Here is a 15,618-nt window from a genome sequence, read left to right as displayed (position 1 = left end):
TTTGTTCATTTGATGGTTGCCATTAATATGTGGAATGTTGTCGGTTTGTTTAGTATTGATGCCTTTTCTAGTTGCGAGAGCAAGGTCATGTATGTTCTTATAATTTTCTCATGGTCATGTATTTTCAGCTTATTTCTAGTCATAATATTTTCAAGTGTTGGGTAAACATGAAATGCGGTAGTATTTTAGGTGCCTAGCTATTCATAAGTTGGAACTTGCAATTAAATAGATTGTCTTGGTCTTCTATGTTTCATGGCCACTAGTTATTTCCTTTGTATAAGAGGGGATAGCTGAGCTGGACTAGGCGTAAGGTTAAATATTGGTAGCGTAGGTGGAGTTGTTTCTCTCTGCGGTTAGAGCTTTGATATAAGCATTTGCATAGTCTTTTCGCTCATCTTCTCATCCTCTAAGTTTGGTTTCCACTGTTCTTTCCCCTCATTTGAGACTTTATGAACAAAGGATTTATTTGTGCAGTGATAATGAAATGGTTCCCTTTTTGGGTCTGATTGACGGAGCAATTCTTTCTGCTTGCATAGCTGATTATAGGGGTGAGCAAAACTCAACTCGAATTGCCTTTGAGTTGTAATTTCATAAACTCGACTTTATAATCTCGACTCGAAAAAATTTCAAGTTCAAATTGTGTTATAAAATACAATTCAAATAATTCAAAATTTTTAGTAATTAGTAGATAAATTTTCAAGTTAGAGTCAAGTCTCTAGACTCTGAATGATATATGTATATCTTATATAAAAAAAATATAAAGAAATATATATGTATTGTATATGGTTATAAGAAAATCATTTAAATTGAAATCAAATAATATTATAATCTCATAAATATATATAATTAAATTTAAATAGAAACTAAAAATTTTGATTCGATTTGAAAAAATTTCAAGTCTAAAATAGGACTCGTCAATTCGAATAATTAGAAATTTTTTATTCGACTCAATCGAATGTTCACTCCTAGATGATTATATTATATCTCATGACACAGCTTGAATTTGCAAACCCAGGTTGTGATTCTAGTGCTAATTTTGCATGGAACCATGGACTATGAATTTCAACTAGAGAGAGAAATACAGCTTGATTGCCTTGTTTTGTCTGGTTAATCAGATTTGTGGATTATCATTGTTGATTCCAGCTTATTATTTGTTTATGGAATTATTAAATTCGCGAAGGGAGGTTACTTTTGAAAATGAATTACTAGGATAGAGTATTGATGTTATCTTCTGTTTTAAACACGATGTGCATTTTGACAGTGAATATGGAAACCAGGCTGTTCATTGTGCTGACAATGCATATTAGCTTACTTGCTCTTTCTTGCCTCCTTGATCCATGGTTACTTTGTAAAACACGGATATGTATATCAGTAGTTATAGTGCAATTGATGATGGTGTAATGACGTTTCGTGTCGTCAGTGGTTCGCTGGTTAGAACATAGAACCCTACCATTTCGAAAAGGTAATCACAATCTTTCTGTGCATCTTCTCCTGTCCTGTGCACCCACATGCACGCTATAGCATAAGTTGGTTTTGTTGGTACTTGAAAAGGATCTAAATGATGGTGGAGTCCAGCATTTGTTTAGTCCTTTTAACTTGTTTCAAAGAACCAAGGCATGGTTTGTGGATTTCCTCAGAAGACAGTAACTCTAATATTGCAAGTGTTATTTTTATCCATTATACTTGCAGGTTCGAATTATTGCTACCTGGTCCTAAAATGGCCTCATTGGATCAGCCTCCTATTGTTATCTGATCCACCAGTTTCTAGATTTTTTTTTTGTTGATTGTTGTGGCTCTTTTAGGTCGTTGGATTTAAGCCTAAGCACGTGGATTGCTAAGGTCTGGTGAACCTGCAGATTTGAAAAATTAAGTGGTGTTTGTTTTTGAAGAGGTAAAAGGTTTGCAGTCTGCGGACTAATCTGCAGATATCTGTAGCAGAAGAAGTGGACCAAAAGTCTGCAGTCTGCAAGAAGAAGATTATTTGTTTTTTAACGTCTGCAGCATGCTAAAATAAACTGAAATATAAAATAAACTGATTTTTTAAACTTAATAGAGTTTTGCAATACTAAAATAAATCAATTCATATTTTAAAATAAATCAATCCATATTTTAAAATAACTTTTTCCATATTTTAAAATAAATCAATCCATATTTTAAAATAATTTTTTCCATATTTTAAAATAAATAAATTCATATTTTAAAATAAATAAATTCATATTTTAAAATAAATCAATCTATATTTTAAAATAAATTAATCCATATTTTAAAATAAATCAATCCATATTTTAAAATAAATTTTTCCATATTTTAAAATAAATCAATTCATATTTTAAAATAAAATTTTCCATATTTTAAAATAAATCAATTCATATTTTAAAATAAATTTTTTCATATTTTAAAATAAATTAATCAGTATTTTAAAATAAATCAATTCATATTTTAAAATAAATCAATTCATATTTTAAAATAAATTTTTTTATATTTTAAAATAAATTTTAAAATATATTTAAATGATTTTAATTTTCCCGCATATCTTTGAAGACATAAAATCATGTATGCACCAAGAAGAGTTCGAGCAGACGTTTGAAGAGCTTCTGTCTTCTAAAAAATAAACAATCTGCGAAGCCTACGTTAGACAAACATAAGAAATTGAAGAGGTTGCACAATAAAAATAAACACCACCTTAGGCATCGTGCTAGGTAACTATCTTTTCCTTGTGTTATTTGATTTAACTCTAGGCATCTGCATGGTCAATTCGTTAAATACTGCTCGAGGTGATGTTTCTTATTCATTTCATAGTTTTATGACAAAATGTGCTTAGGCATTTAAGCTTATCATTCATCATGCAAAATTCTGAGTTGTTGAGGCCCGCATGGCACGAAAATGGTCAGCAATTGTTGTGCTTTACGAGCTGTCTATAGGGTAGGTCTTTATAGTCATAAGTGACCATCACTTTCTTTAAACCTATAGGTCACGGACTAGCTGTTATTCTCTGAGAGCACTTTTATTTGCCTACCTAGTTGCATGCTCAAATGGATAAGCTATGGCCTACACCCCCCATCCCTCATCTGGTATGAATCACTGGGTTTAAATCGTGTAATCTTAGCATTGTTGTTTTAAGTAATTTTCTCTTTTGGTACTCATAAATTTACCCCAAAATTGAGTGTAGAGTATCTACACTCATTCAAAAGTATACATTTATCTATAAATGTTTGGCACATTCTTATTATTATGAAAAAATAATTATTATGTAAGTTTGTGTTTTAAAATAATTTATTATATACGAAGAAAATTAAAAAAAAAATAATTTGATGTTAGAAAGATAAATAAAAACTCAAATAATATAAAAATAAATAAAAATTATTTCATTGGTAATTCATATACTAAATCATGAAAAAATATCACTCATAAAAATATGGAACCATTTTTTTATTACTTAACACATTCATATTTAAGAGAGTCGTCACATGGTTGCACTCATATTTTATTATAATCTTTATTATTTCCTCATTCATCTTTTTATTTTATATTTTCCTACTATATAATCTTTTTTGTATATTTAAATCTTAGGCCTTTTGTTCTAATAAGTCTTTCTCATTTTTTAAACAAAAGATTGGATTTTATTATCTTTTATTATTATTTTTCATGATTGAATTTGACAATTATTTATTCTTCGGTTGATGTTTATTTGGTTATCTTACTAATTTATCACAGTTTTAAATCATCGGGTTGGTTTTTTTTCTATTGATAAAGTCTCGCAATCACCAAATATAAGTTAATATTACGTTGTGATAAAGTTAATTTGTCAACGTGTCATCATTATTATATATATTTTATGTTATTGTTGCAAGTAGGGATAAATCGAGGGAGAGTGGGTGGGGGCAGTCGTTCCCCCTTAAAAAATTTCAAATTAAAATATATATTAGTTGTTGTCTTTATATTTTTTATTGATAATCTAACTTTATTCCTTACAAATTTTAGAAGATTGTCAGTTTAATATAAAATTTTGTGTCTATAGATGTTTATTTTTAACGAAGATAATAAAATTTATCTGTATCTATAAACTTTATTGAATTATTTGATTAAAGTTTTTAACCTTTTTGTATAATTATATTTTACTCTTTAGTAACTAATTTATGCACTTAAATAATTTGAAGGGAAATGATGGATAATTTTTTTGTCAGTTTTTATATTTTCTTTTTATTTAATAATAATAAAATAAAATATTAAATACTAAAAATTCGAAATTCGTGTTTTGACTTTGTTATATATGTTATTTTATCATTGCGTTGCATTAATCTAAAACCCAACATGCTAGCACCTAACAATGTCCCAATCACTGGTTTTTCATTTTCTCCATCTCTTAACTTTCACCATCTTCTCCTTTGCGGCCAATGCCACCGCCGCCGCTACACCAATAATAACTCAACAATTCAAAGAAGCCTCCGAGTTCCACAACTCTCCGGATTGCCCTGTAATAATAACCACTGATCATGACGGCGAATCAAATGGCGAAGCCTCGATTTTATGTTCGGACCAAGCAGTTCACGTGGCAATGACCCTCGACAAACCCTACATCAGGGGATCCATGGCTGCTATCTTTTCAATGCTTCAACACTCCTCTTGTCCCCAAAACATCGCCTTCCATTTCGTTGTCTCCGACACCGGAAACGCATCACTCTTACGCTCCACCATATCTTCCTCCTTCCCTTACCTCAAGTTCAGACTCTACCCTTTCGATGACTCTACCGTTTCCCGTCTCATTTCAACATCAATCCGTTCTGCTTTGGATTGTCCTTTGAACTACGCTCGAAGCTACTTAGCCGATCTCCTTCCTTTATGCGTCCGCCGTGTTTTGTACCTCGACTCGGACCTGGTTCTCGTCGACGATATAGCTCTACTCGCTGCAACTCAACTCGGGGAAAACTCAGTCCTGGCGGCACCTGAATATTGCAAGGCCAACTTCATCTCATACTTCACTCCGACGTTTTGGTCGAACCCTTGGTTATCCTTGACTTTTTCGAACCGTAAAGCTTGTTATTTCAACACAGGGGTAATGGTGATCGACCTTGACCGATGGAGAGAAGGGGATTACACGAGAAAGATAGAGGAATGGATGGAGCTTCAGAAAAGAGTGAGGATTTACGAGCTGGGTTCATTGCCTCCGTTTTTATTGGTTTTCGCCGGAAATATAGCTCCAGCGGATCGGAGGTGGAATCAACACGGGCTAGGAGGTGACAATATTAAAGGTCTGTGCCGGGATTTGCATCCTGGTCCGGTCAGTCTTTTACATTGGAGTGGAAAAGGGAAGCCATGGGCGAGGCTTGATGCTAAAAGACCGTGCCCTTTGGACGCTTTGTGGTTATCTTATGACCTATTGGAGGATGTAAATCAACGTAACCTTTGATGAATATGAATTTTAAAAGTATTTATGAATCGATTATATAATATTTTTTTATGTTTATTTATTAAATTAATTAAATAAATATAAAAAATTTGTATTCATTTTAAAAGAAATGAATGAATACAAAGAAGTATGTTCAGTTCATTTATGTTTATAAACAAATTCGTTTGAGAATTTATTTTTGAACTCATTTCTAAGCTCGTTTATCCGATTTTTTTTACATTTTAAATATTGATTAAAATAGAGATTAAATGTTTAATAGAGTGAATTTTGAAGTTTAAACTATAAAGCTTAAGGAACTTAAGGATTAGTGACATAATTTCACCATTTTCACTTGCAAATAAAAAGATAAAAAAAAAAGTGTTGATTGCCTAATGCTTATGGTATTCAAATCATATAAATTAATATGTTCACAAAATTTAAAAGAACCGAATACAAACACCTTAAAAAATAAACAAATAAATATAATAGTAAAAATTTAAACAAACACGAATAGAATATAAATATCTTTAAAAATAAATAAACAAACACACACAATCTTATTCATTCAAACCATTCAAACCCGTTACCCTCGTGATTGGAAGATTCATTTGGATTGGATTATTGAATGCGGAAATTCTGCTTCTTTCTGAGAAAATGACGGAATCTTCAAGAAATGGCGAGGCTTTATAGGTTTAAAGGCCGAAGATCATATGGTGCAGTGGCGGAGCTGGAGGAAGAGCAGCCATGTGGCCATTTAAGTTGTTCGTTGGAGATTATATTATATAATATTCTCTTTTCATGCATAAAGAAAACAATCAAATTTGAATTAATATGAAATGGCCGTGGTTTTCATCTCTTTAAAAAGAACAGGGAAAACCATTTTTAAGAATCAGGGGTTAGGGGGATTCTCAGTAAGGAAATCTTCCTGTCATCCGAATATGTTCAAGGGTTCTTCTAAGCCCAAATTTGTAAACTGCCGAATGCCCTGCTCTAAAACCATCTCCATATACGGGCGATGTGTCTGACTCGATTTGGTGCTTGAAGAATTCCCCGAGCTTCCTTTCGAATTCAGGTCTTTTCGCCTTTCTTAATCCACTAGATCCCGAGGATGATGTTGATGCAACAGCGCTGCTCGGAGGAGAAGAAGAATCAAGCTGAGTAACTAACCACATGTGTGCTAATACCTGACAAATTCCTTCCTCAACGTCCTGACTGAGAGTTTGGAAACCTGGCAAACAAGTACCAAAATTTATCAATCAATGTTTCTAGATTCAAAACTGGAACACCTTTTTTTCGTACATATTAAGATGGAAATGGAAAACACCTTGAAGTCGCATCCATGCATGCATCATCTCGTGTGCTAAGATTGATCCAGTCAGTAGCCTACATAAACAAAATTTTCGATTTTTTTATCAACTACGACAAGTCGACAACTCTACTTGAAGCATTAAGAGTAATATCGAAGTTCGCATCATCTGCGACAAACATGTATGACTCGAGAAAGGGGCAGAGAGGTTTCTAGAAGAGGATATCAAGACTCCAATTCTTTCAAGCAGTTCCTGTTGAGTTCACTCTTTTTCAATTCACTTCATTACTTTTTAAACTACAGGCATCATGATACCAATAGAATCAACTTTCAGTTGTCATTAATCTTATATCGACATTTTTCCTGCTTTCCCATTCATCATTTGCAAATTAATGGGATAAAAAAGAAGAAAAAAAACATGAAATTGCCTGGTGGAAGCAACTACGGAAAACAATACAAAACCTTGGCAGGCCATATAAAATGAGAATTGCAGTCACTTCACATCTACGTGTCAATTTGTAGGGCTCTGTTATCATATCCATGGCTCGATTTCCGATACCAAAACTTGGTCGCCTTAGAATCTGATGATTTCAGGTTGAAGATGGTATAAATCTTTGAGCAATACAAAAACTACCAATGGAAATTTTCTAAGCTACATCAAACACAAAGGGAAAATAGAATTTCAAAAATTCTTACAGTGCTGACAGTTTGTTCCTCAGAAAGGCAGAGTCCTCTTGTCTCTGGCATATGATAATGGCCCTGCCGAACACAAATTTTAGAATGCAATCATTACACATACAAAGAAGAGATGACACTTCCTCTCACCAGCTACATTGCTCTTACTCTTTTCTTCTTAAATTACATGAGAATAACAAACCCGTGCTTGATACATATCTATATCTGACACTCATACTTGAATCCGACTCCGAGTAACATAACTTGCAAGTGTTTCCATTAAGCAGTAAGACAAGATTGAATCCATGGTGTTTAAATTAAACACTCTATAAGCAGATGCATGCCCAGAGCATTCTGATTTAAAGCCTTACATTCTGACTTAAAATCATAACTTACGTTCTTTTCTCCTTCTCTGGCTTCATTTAAAGCCTGCCTTTCAACAAGGAGTAATGGAACTTGCGGCTTGACTTTCATATTTAACCCTTCGTAAAACTCCTGTATATCAAGATAAAGGGGTTCACATTCCTTGGTATCCATAACTGCAGAATCCAGACACTCCAGGCAAAGCTTCCGTCCATCATCAAGGGCAACATATCCCGTGTCTCGTGGCTAAATATGATGACTCAAACATGTCATGCTTTCAGCTTTTGTCTCACCATCTTCACAAATAGTTGTCAAGATTTTACTCTGGTAATTTAAATAAGAGCTTGTCATCATACTCACCTCCATTCGCTCACAGCTGCAGCATCGTGGAGTGCTATCGAGTTCGTGAGAGGGGCAGTACTTCTGGATCCAAAAAGGATGCGCCCTATATTCAATAAGACCAGCGGGGTTTGTTGGAATCTGTCAAAAGTATATATGCCGAAAGACAACACCAACCAATAATAAGAGACGTGCGGTAAATTTAAGTTCTTCTGTTTCATAATTAGTTACAGAATATATACAATGAAGACTTGTATGTGATATGAATATAGGGGCTTCCTATATATCAAAGTTCCTTTTGAAATTCCAGCTTGTATTATTTTCCATTGTTTAAACTCAGAATTGCATCCGGCTCCGGTTACATAAAATATGAACTACTCCTCATGTCACCATATATCCGTAAGACTCTATTGCATGGTTTTCGTACGTACTCGTATGACCTTCAGGTTTAGGTTTTTTTAGCACTAAGAATTTTGTTATTAGGTAAAAACATATGGAAAACATGAAAAGCACACCATAATTTGGTATTACTACAAGTTTGTCGCTACATTTAACATTTGTAATATATAACTTAAGTGACATGCATAAATCATGCTAAGACCGCCTTTATCGTTTATGCATAGTGTGACTTACAAGTGAAACAAATTTAAAATAAGTAGAATATAAGCCAAAAAAGCTTACAAAGTGGCTGCAAACATCACATTTCGGATGGTAACGCTCCTTGTAGCAAGATTTATGAAAACGATAATTCCCGGACCTAGAGAACTGCAGAAAAAGGTGGAGATCTAAATTAGCTGATTCATCAATGAAACATCCAATGAAAGAACCAAAGACATTGTCTTTGGTTCTTTTGTTGAATCTGACAGCAAATCTGCTGTGGATTGGATTAAGAACTTAGAGAATTGTCCTGCAGGTTTTCGGGATTTAGTCAAAGAAGCTGCTGATATGATAAAGGTTTTGCAGGGTGCTATTAAATGGGTAGATAGAACTGCTAATATTGAAGCAGATGCATTAGCTAAGGCTGGTATTGGGTAGTTTTCTTTTGCTTGTTGGGTTTTGATGTTTCTCCTTTATGTCAAATGTGTGTCTACGTGTGTTGCGGGTTGTTTTTGTAAGGGGATCGTCTGTTTTAAACATTATGTAATCTTTCAGTTATTAATAAGATTTGAGGCACTCTTTTCCTCCTTCCACTGATTAAGGAAAACCGATCGGTGTTCCTTTAATCAAGAAGGGGTTTTTTAACGAGGCCTCCACCTCCTATAAAAAAAAAAGAACCAAAGACATTAACATTAATGGTAGTTACCAAAAGGTCCACTAAAAATGTAACTTTCTACCTCATAATCAGAAATTGGAAGGTTGCAAGCATGACAGCGGAAACATTGTGGATGCCAAAATGCATTGAGGCAATTTAGAAATCTTCCATGACCGATCTCATTATTGCAGCCAGCACAAATCCTACAAAAAGATTATTTTTTTCATTGAAGAAAGAAAAGATCTGGATCCTACAAAAAGATTATTTTTTTCATTGAAGAAAGAAAAGATCTGGAGTCCAAGTTATAGCAACAAATCTTCGAACCTAATTGATGCCAAGGAAAACCAATTTTATTAGCATATATTTGAAAGGATAAAAGCTCAAATAAATCCATAGTTATACCCTGATTAAATAAGCTGGGGTGAAACATTTATTGTAGTTAATGAAAAATTCATATACCTGTATCCCATTGGAAATTGGACTGGGATAGGTTGATACGAATTTACATTTTCATATTGGGGAGGAGGTTCAAAGCTCAAGCTTTCTTGTAAGGCTCTTGCAAGTTGCTCATCTTCCTCTAGCTGAGATTCATCATCTGCCCAATAATTTGAGAGACTTAATAATTCAAATTATTGCATGTTAGATTACAAGCATAAGTAGGGAAGAGAAAGAACATTGTATTGGCAACTAATTCACTGATATCATAATATGAAGGAAAAAGGAAAATTCATGTCAACTTTGGTGTATACATGCTACTCACTTATCATGTTTCTCCTATTCTGACTTTCCTCTAGAAGGGATAGGGCAATAGCTTGATCTATCTCTTCATCATGCTCCTGCCACACATCATACATCAAGGTTGAAACCAAGATATAACATAGAAAACACATTAGAAGTTGATTAAACTAACTCAAATACATATTTGTACAAGAAAGTATCCTTTCATGTAACCAATGCTTCATAATCTAATTTCAGATTGTCACAACACAACCTAGTCAAATCCAGTATGCAAATAGGACCTTTATGAATGAACCAGAAGCAGCATTGCATGTAGTAGGATGGGGTTGATCATTGAAAAAGTCAAGAACATATAGAAATAGAAATGGTAAGAGTTATAATACCCCTGTTCCAGATGGCGCATTAAATTGAGGATCCTCTACATATTCTCCATAATAATAATGTTCCTCTGAGTTCTTTTGGCCAGAGCCCTTAAAAATCTTTTTAATCCAATCCATGAAGCAGGATGTTATCCGCTCATAATCAATAAGGTTTCTGCCTGCAAATAGAACATACATTCAAGCAAATAAACACAGATATTGCAAAATATATGTTTCCAAACTGCAGTAAATTTAAATACATCCCGAAAGAGGAAGCTATGCAATTCATGCTTTAAGTAAAGAATCATTAATGAACAAAGCTCGACAGATGATCGTAAATCAAAGTAGATTAAAAACAGCCAAGACAAGAAGAATACTAACATTACTGCATAAGCTAGGCAAACAAACTATTTTTGTTTAATAACAGAGTCTCGTACATACTGCGATCATACCCCAATGCCAACAATAGATTACATCAGTTCAGCTTCATTTGTCATCAATACAAGCAAATTAAACCTCCAAAAACATTAGCAATCAAAACCAACAACCTGACAATGTTCTACCCCAGAATGCTTAAGGTAAAACTTTAGTTTAAGACATCAAATTTCTCCCCAAACCAAGTGGACATAAAGAGAAAAGAAAAACAGTTTTTTCCCCGCTGAAGATGCCAATAAAATTCATGATAGGGACTGAATTGCAGGCTCTTAAAGAACAGAAGGTAAAGAATAAAACAAATGGAGAAAACGACTTACCTCAAACAAATCAACAGCCTGCAGCAAACGGTGGAAGAAGATTGCAAAAGAGACCTAGATCAGAATCTCAAAATTAACCAAAAAAGTTGAAAATTTTCAGTTCTTCTATATAAAATTATATATTCCCCCTCTCGCCCTTTTCACTTTTTCTTTCTATTTTGTGAATAGAAATTGAATAATCTATTCAACGTTGCAAAAAGAAAAAAGAAAAACAGTGACACCCTTTATTTTTCTGGCTCCAAAGAAGCTATCACACCCTAAACCCTCAAAAAATTTCTTAAAAAGGAAAAAATTAAAGAATTTTGTTCAATACATGATTTTAACAATGACAAGGCATGGAATACAAAAAAGCTAAGAAAAGAGGCGTTACTCAACGGTACGCAAATACAAAGTCAAATATGAAGAAAACGTAGAAAAATTGATGAATTTTTGTGATAACCCCCCAAAGGGACTTCATCAAATCCAATAGAACGATTTTCACCTCTTTTTATTTTATTTTGGGGTTGCCTCTAAAATTTAAGTTTGGGGTCCTAATTCATCCACTAGAAGACCCCCTTAAACAGAGAAAAAGTAAACCTTTATTTGTAGAAAGCGTAAAGAAAAAAAGAATATATACGAGACAAAAATCTGTTTTAAGAATTTTAAATAGGATAAACTAAGTCAATGGCCACTAAAGTTTAGGTAAATTTCCCTTTCTACCACTAAATGTTAAAATATTATAAAATGGCCACTTAATCTTAACAGGCATTTACCTCGTAAGGACAGTCTCGTGGTGATTGGTGTGGTACTTTTTCTAATAAATGAATTTCCTTTCATAAATATTATAAATTGGGATAGGTATGGGACGGCAACAAATCAGTTCTTTGATCGTTTTGATTTAAAAAGTAAAAGTTTTTTATCTAAATCGTTTTAATATTTATTTATGTTACATTGTTTCGAATCTATTTTAACTTTTAAGATAAAACTTCACTCTCGACACTATAATAAAGAGAAACATCATAAGAAATGGAGAAGAAAAATCAAATAAAAAAAGAGAGAAAGAAATAATAAATCTGTCGGATTTTCATGTTGTTAGAATTTCCCTCGATTCGAAAATACTTTATTTATTGTTCAAAAGGGAAGTTCTTAAGAGCTGCATCACGATAATGCTATACAATATTATCAAATATATAGATTGTAATTCTCCTTTCTTATGTTCTTTTATCTTTATTCTGTATAATCAAATAATTTATCGATTAATTAATAGATTTGGATAAAGAAAAATTCGGCTTTAATAATAATCGGGAATATGAAGTGCATCGGAGACTTTATATGATAAATCTTATGGTGTTGGGAGACTAATAATGTTATACTCTGATAGATCTGCCTTTAATTCAGGGTGAGCACGTGTCACTTCTAATAGTGTTTATCATAAAATCTAACTTTTTTAGTTAATTGTTTATTTTATTGATTGTGTTCACTATGAAATTTTATTTGTGTTTACTCATACAAAAAAATATATTATTAATACACGTATTATTAATACAAGAATTTTCATGCAAAGATCTTAGGCTATTCTATTGATTACAACAAGCTTGGTTTCCCCATTTTCATTTGGTCACTTCAAATTCTTAATCTATTTAGGGAAACCACCAAAATCTCCAGTGCTGAAAGTTGGACAGCTCAAAGAAATTTAGAACTCTCATTATTACTAAACAACTGCCTAAGTCAAGTATTAAAATTTGAGATGCTCAAAAAAATTATTGAATAATTTGAATTGTTTTAGTTATTATCAAAATACATTTGAATGTTTTATGAATTAGTTTGAATAAATTGCAAATATAATTATTTTAGTTATAGATGTAAATCTTTTATAAATTTATATCTCTCTTTGAGTTATAATTATACTATATAAATTAAATTATAAATATAATCAATTAAAATAGATTTAGATTTAAATTAAAACAATTACTCAATAATAAGCCTTGGTTTTAATTAGAATATATGGGTTTAATGGTTAAATTATCAAAAATAATCTATTTTTTTTAATTTTTAAAATAATATTTATTTCTGTCACATAGAACAAAAGCACATCTACGTAGAAACGTTTTTCGAAAGGTTCTTTTTCAAGAAAGAGCCTTTGATTAAATAACGGGTATTACATGATGTCAGCATTGATTCTGGATTTGTCAAGTAAATAAAAATACTTTTATGAAAAATATCATTTCAAAAGTCGTTGTTACGTAGGCAAACTTTCATCTTATACGATAGAAATGATTGTTATTTTAAGAAATAATTTTTTTTATACTATTTTAATAAATAAATATTAAAAGAATGTTATTTTAATAATTTAGCCGGGTATAGTTCTTTAAATAAGTATTTTAAGGGAGATAGATATCTTAGGCCACAAATGATGACTTTAATGTAATATAAGAGAAGAAGAAAAGTTGATGTATCAGCTATTTATTTAATGTACGAATACAGGTGGGTTCATGTCTACTTCTGCTTCAACAAAAAATTCAAACACTGGTGGGGTCACCATAACACATCCATCCTTACCGCAATAATACAAAATTAAAGTCCTACTTATAAACAGAACACGTTCAATTGCCAAATAAACACAAAACCCAGAGAACATCGAAGATCAGACATCTAGTCTATAAACAAATTGAAATTTCTGAAGAAAGCTGAGATTTTGTGAGAGAAAATAAACCATGGAGGTAATGAAAACGACTTCTCCGAATCTGAGTTTTGATTTCAACAGCGCTCCTTCTTCGCCTAGACGATTTGGCGAATGTTTCTTTAGTGCACCCACGAGCCCCTCACGGTTGTCCGACTTTTATTGTGAATTTGATGGGTTGTCGACGATGGATGATACTCAAATCACTGAAAGCTGTATGAGAAACACTTCTTTGGCGGTTCCTTTTGATTGGGAAGACAGAACAGGCACACCAAAATCATTACCAACAACAAAGATCCATCACGAAGATGATGGTTTTGCTTTTCATTTTCGTCAGCCATCGGGGAAAACTCTCCAGCTTTCAGCTGAAGAACTCTTCGACGGTGGCAAAATCAAGCCCTTGAAACATCCACCGCGGTTACGGGTTGTCAATGGAAATGATGAAAAAACCTCATTTTTATCATCCCCGAGGTCGTCAAAATCGCCATTACCACAAGGTAAAAAGATCTTCCAAGCTTTTTCACCGAGAAAGAAAAAAGAACCTTTTGAAACTGCCATTGAAAGAAGCGGAGAAAACACAGAGAACGGAAGAGGAAGAGGAAGAGAAAGAGTTGAAGATTCGACATCAAAGAATTCAAGTCGAAGAACAACGAGATCACTTTCTCCTTACAGAGGCTCGGAGTCTCCATTGGGAGAACAACAAGAAAAAGAGAAGCGAGATCAAAACAACGAAATCACAGGCAGTAATCAATCATCTTTGAGTTGGAAACTTCCGTCTTCTTCAAAGGGTTCTTCAGGAAAATGGAAATTAAAAGATCTGCTCTTGTTTAGAAGCGCATCGGAGGGGCATAATAAAGACCCGTTTACGAAATATTCGTCGTTTTTCAGAAAACCTGAAGATAATTATAACAAGAACTCTAATTTTAAATCCAAAGACACGTCCAAGAGAAAAGTATCGGCTCACGAGTTACATTACACGACGAACAAAGCAGCGTCCGAGAATATGAAGAAGAAAACTTTCTTGCCATACAAACAAGGAATTCTGGGAAAATTTTCTTTCAATTCCAATGGTTCTGGAACACTTGCTCCATCATATAACAATGCCAAGTGATTTCATCATCTCCATTTTCATGTGTTTCTTTTTCTCTCTTTGTAAATATTAATTGTTGCTATAAAAGTGTAGATCATACAAAAATACAATAGAAGTTTACGTAAGAAAGATACTTAGCCAGGTATGATTAGTCCAAGTTTCAAGAAAATAATTATCATAAAAAATTACAAAATAAAACACATTTTTAAATGAAAACATAAAATGAGGAAGGTGATCACCTCTTCCACTTCTAGAATCTTAGACTTATAATTTGTGTATTGAGTGGATCATACAAAAAAAAAAAAAAAAAGAATGTAGAAGCTTACATGGAGAGATTGAGATTAATTGTCAACTTCTAGATGTGATCAACCATTCTAATCTCCAATGACTTAATAACGTTAGTTATCTTATCTTGCAAGTGACACCTCGCTCATCTCCATACCACAAATATTCCTAGGTTATTAAAATGTCATAATTTATTGGTTCAAACGATAAATAATTTGATATCATTTAAACAAGTTTTAAGTTTAAGGTGTTGTGAATGTAGAAAATTCTTGATAGGAGACTCACCCAGTAAAATTAGATATGCGACATAGATCGATTCAAATTAATTAGGATAAAGTGTTTAGAGATCGAGAGAACAACCAAAAAAAACTTAAGATAATTAGATAGATAAATCATTTATTCATCACTCAACTA

At 32.8% G+C, this 15,618-nt stretch overlaps 3 protein-coding genes across 3 annotated transcripts; 2 read left to right on the top strand and 1 right to left on the bottom strand.

Annotated features, from left to right (window-relative positions):
- The first annotated feature begins 4,326 nt into the window (after positions 1-4,326).
- Positions 4,327-5,426, top strand: LOC120198264 (probable galacturonosyltransferase-like 1). The gene is made up of 2 exons (XM_039199613.1): positions 4,327-4,487; positions 4,518-5,426. The coding sequence occupies exons 1-2, from the start codon at positions 4,328-4,330 to the stop codon at positions 5,405-5,407; spliced, it is 1,050 nt and encodes a 349-aa protein (XP_039055544.1). The 5' UTR covers position 4,327; the 3' UTR covers positions 5,408-5,426.
- A 764-nt stretch (positions 5,427-6,190) lies between these two features.
- LOC120198261 (protein DA1-like) lies at positions 6,191-11,435 on the bottom strand. Its single transcript, XM_039199607.1, has 12 exons — positions 11,171-11,435; positions 10,443-10,597; positions 10,082-10,157; positions 9,781-9,916; positions 9,404-9,524; positions 8,751-8,834; positions 8,091-8,210; positions 7,764-7,976; positions 7,389-7,451; positions 7,155-7,273; positions 6,711-6,769; positions 6,191-6,614 (listed from the first exon to the last, which is right to left on the bottom strand). The coding sequence occupies exons 2-12, from the start codon at positions 10,554-10,556 to the stop codon at positions 6,295-6,297; spliced, it is 1,425 nt and encodes a 474-aa protein (XP_039055538.1). The 5' UTR covers positions 10,557-10,597; positions 11,171-11,435; the 3' UTR covers positions 6,191-6,294.
- A 2,364-nt stretch (positions 11,436-13,799) lies between these two features.
- LOC120198263 lies at positions 13,800-14,961 on the top strand. Its single transcript, XM_039199612.1, has one exon. It carries the CDS (start codon positions 13,864-13,866, stop codon positions 14,938-14,940), a length of 1,077 nt encoding a protein of 358 aa, XP_039055543.1. The 5' UTR covers positions 13,800-13,863; the 3' UTR covers positions 14,941-14,961.
- Positions 14,962-15,618: the final 657 nt, after the last annotated feature.

The sequence above is a fragment of the Hibiscus syriacus genome, unplaced genomic scaffold (genome assembly GCF_006381635.1).
Source record: "Hibiscus syriacus cultivar Baekdansim isolate YM2019G1 unplaced genomic scaffold, ASM638163v2 tig00117056_pilon, whole genome shotgun sequence".
NCBI classification, from domain to species: Eukaryota; Viridiplantae; Streptophyta; class Magnoliopsida; order Malvales; family Malvaceae; genus Hibiscus; species Hibiscus syriacus.
Note: the sequence above shows the minus strand (reverse complement) of the source record. Positions and strands in the feature narration are given on the sequence as shown.

Bases quoted from the DNA above. Each gene is read 5' to 3' on its own strand.
- LOC120198264 (XM_039199613.1), top strand. From the start codon at position 4,328: ATGTCCCAATCACTGGTTTTTCATTTTCTCCATCTCTTAACTTTCACC. The intron at 4,488-4,517 runs CTGATCATGACG...CAAATGGCGAAG, and splicing joins TTGCCCTGTAATAATAACCA to CCTCGATTTTATGTTCGGAC.
- LOC120198261 (XM_039199607.1), bottom strand. From the start codon at position 10,556: ATGGATTGGATTAAAAAGATTTTTAAGGGCTCTGGCCAAAAGAACTCA. The intron at 7,977-8,090 runs GTGAGTATGATG...CATCATATTTAG, and splicing joins GCAGCTGTGAGCGAATGGAG to CCACGAGACACGGGATATGT. The intron at 6,615-6,710 runs GTGTTTTCCATT...CTTGTTTGCCAG, and splicing joins TGCATGGATGCGACTTCAAG to GTTTCCAAACTCTCAGTCAG.
- LOC120198263 (XM_039199612.1), top strand. From the start codon at position 13,864: ATGGAGGTAATGAAAACGACTTCTCCGAATCTGAGTTTTGATTTCAAC.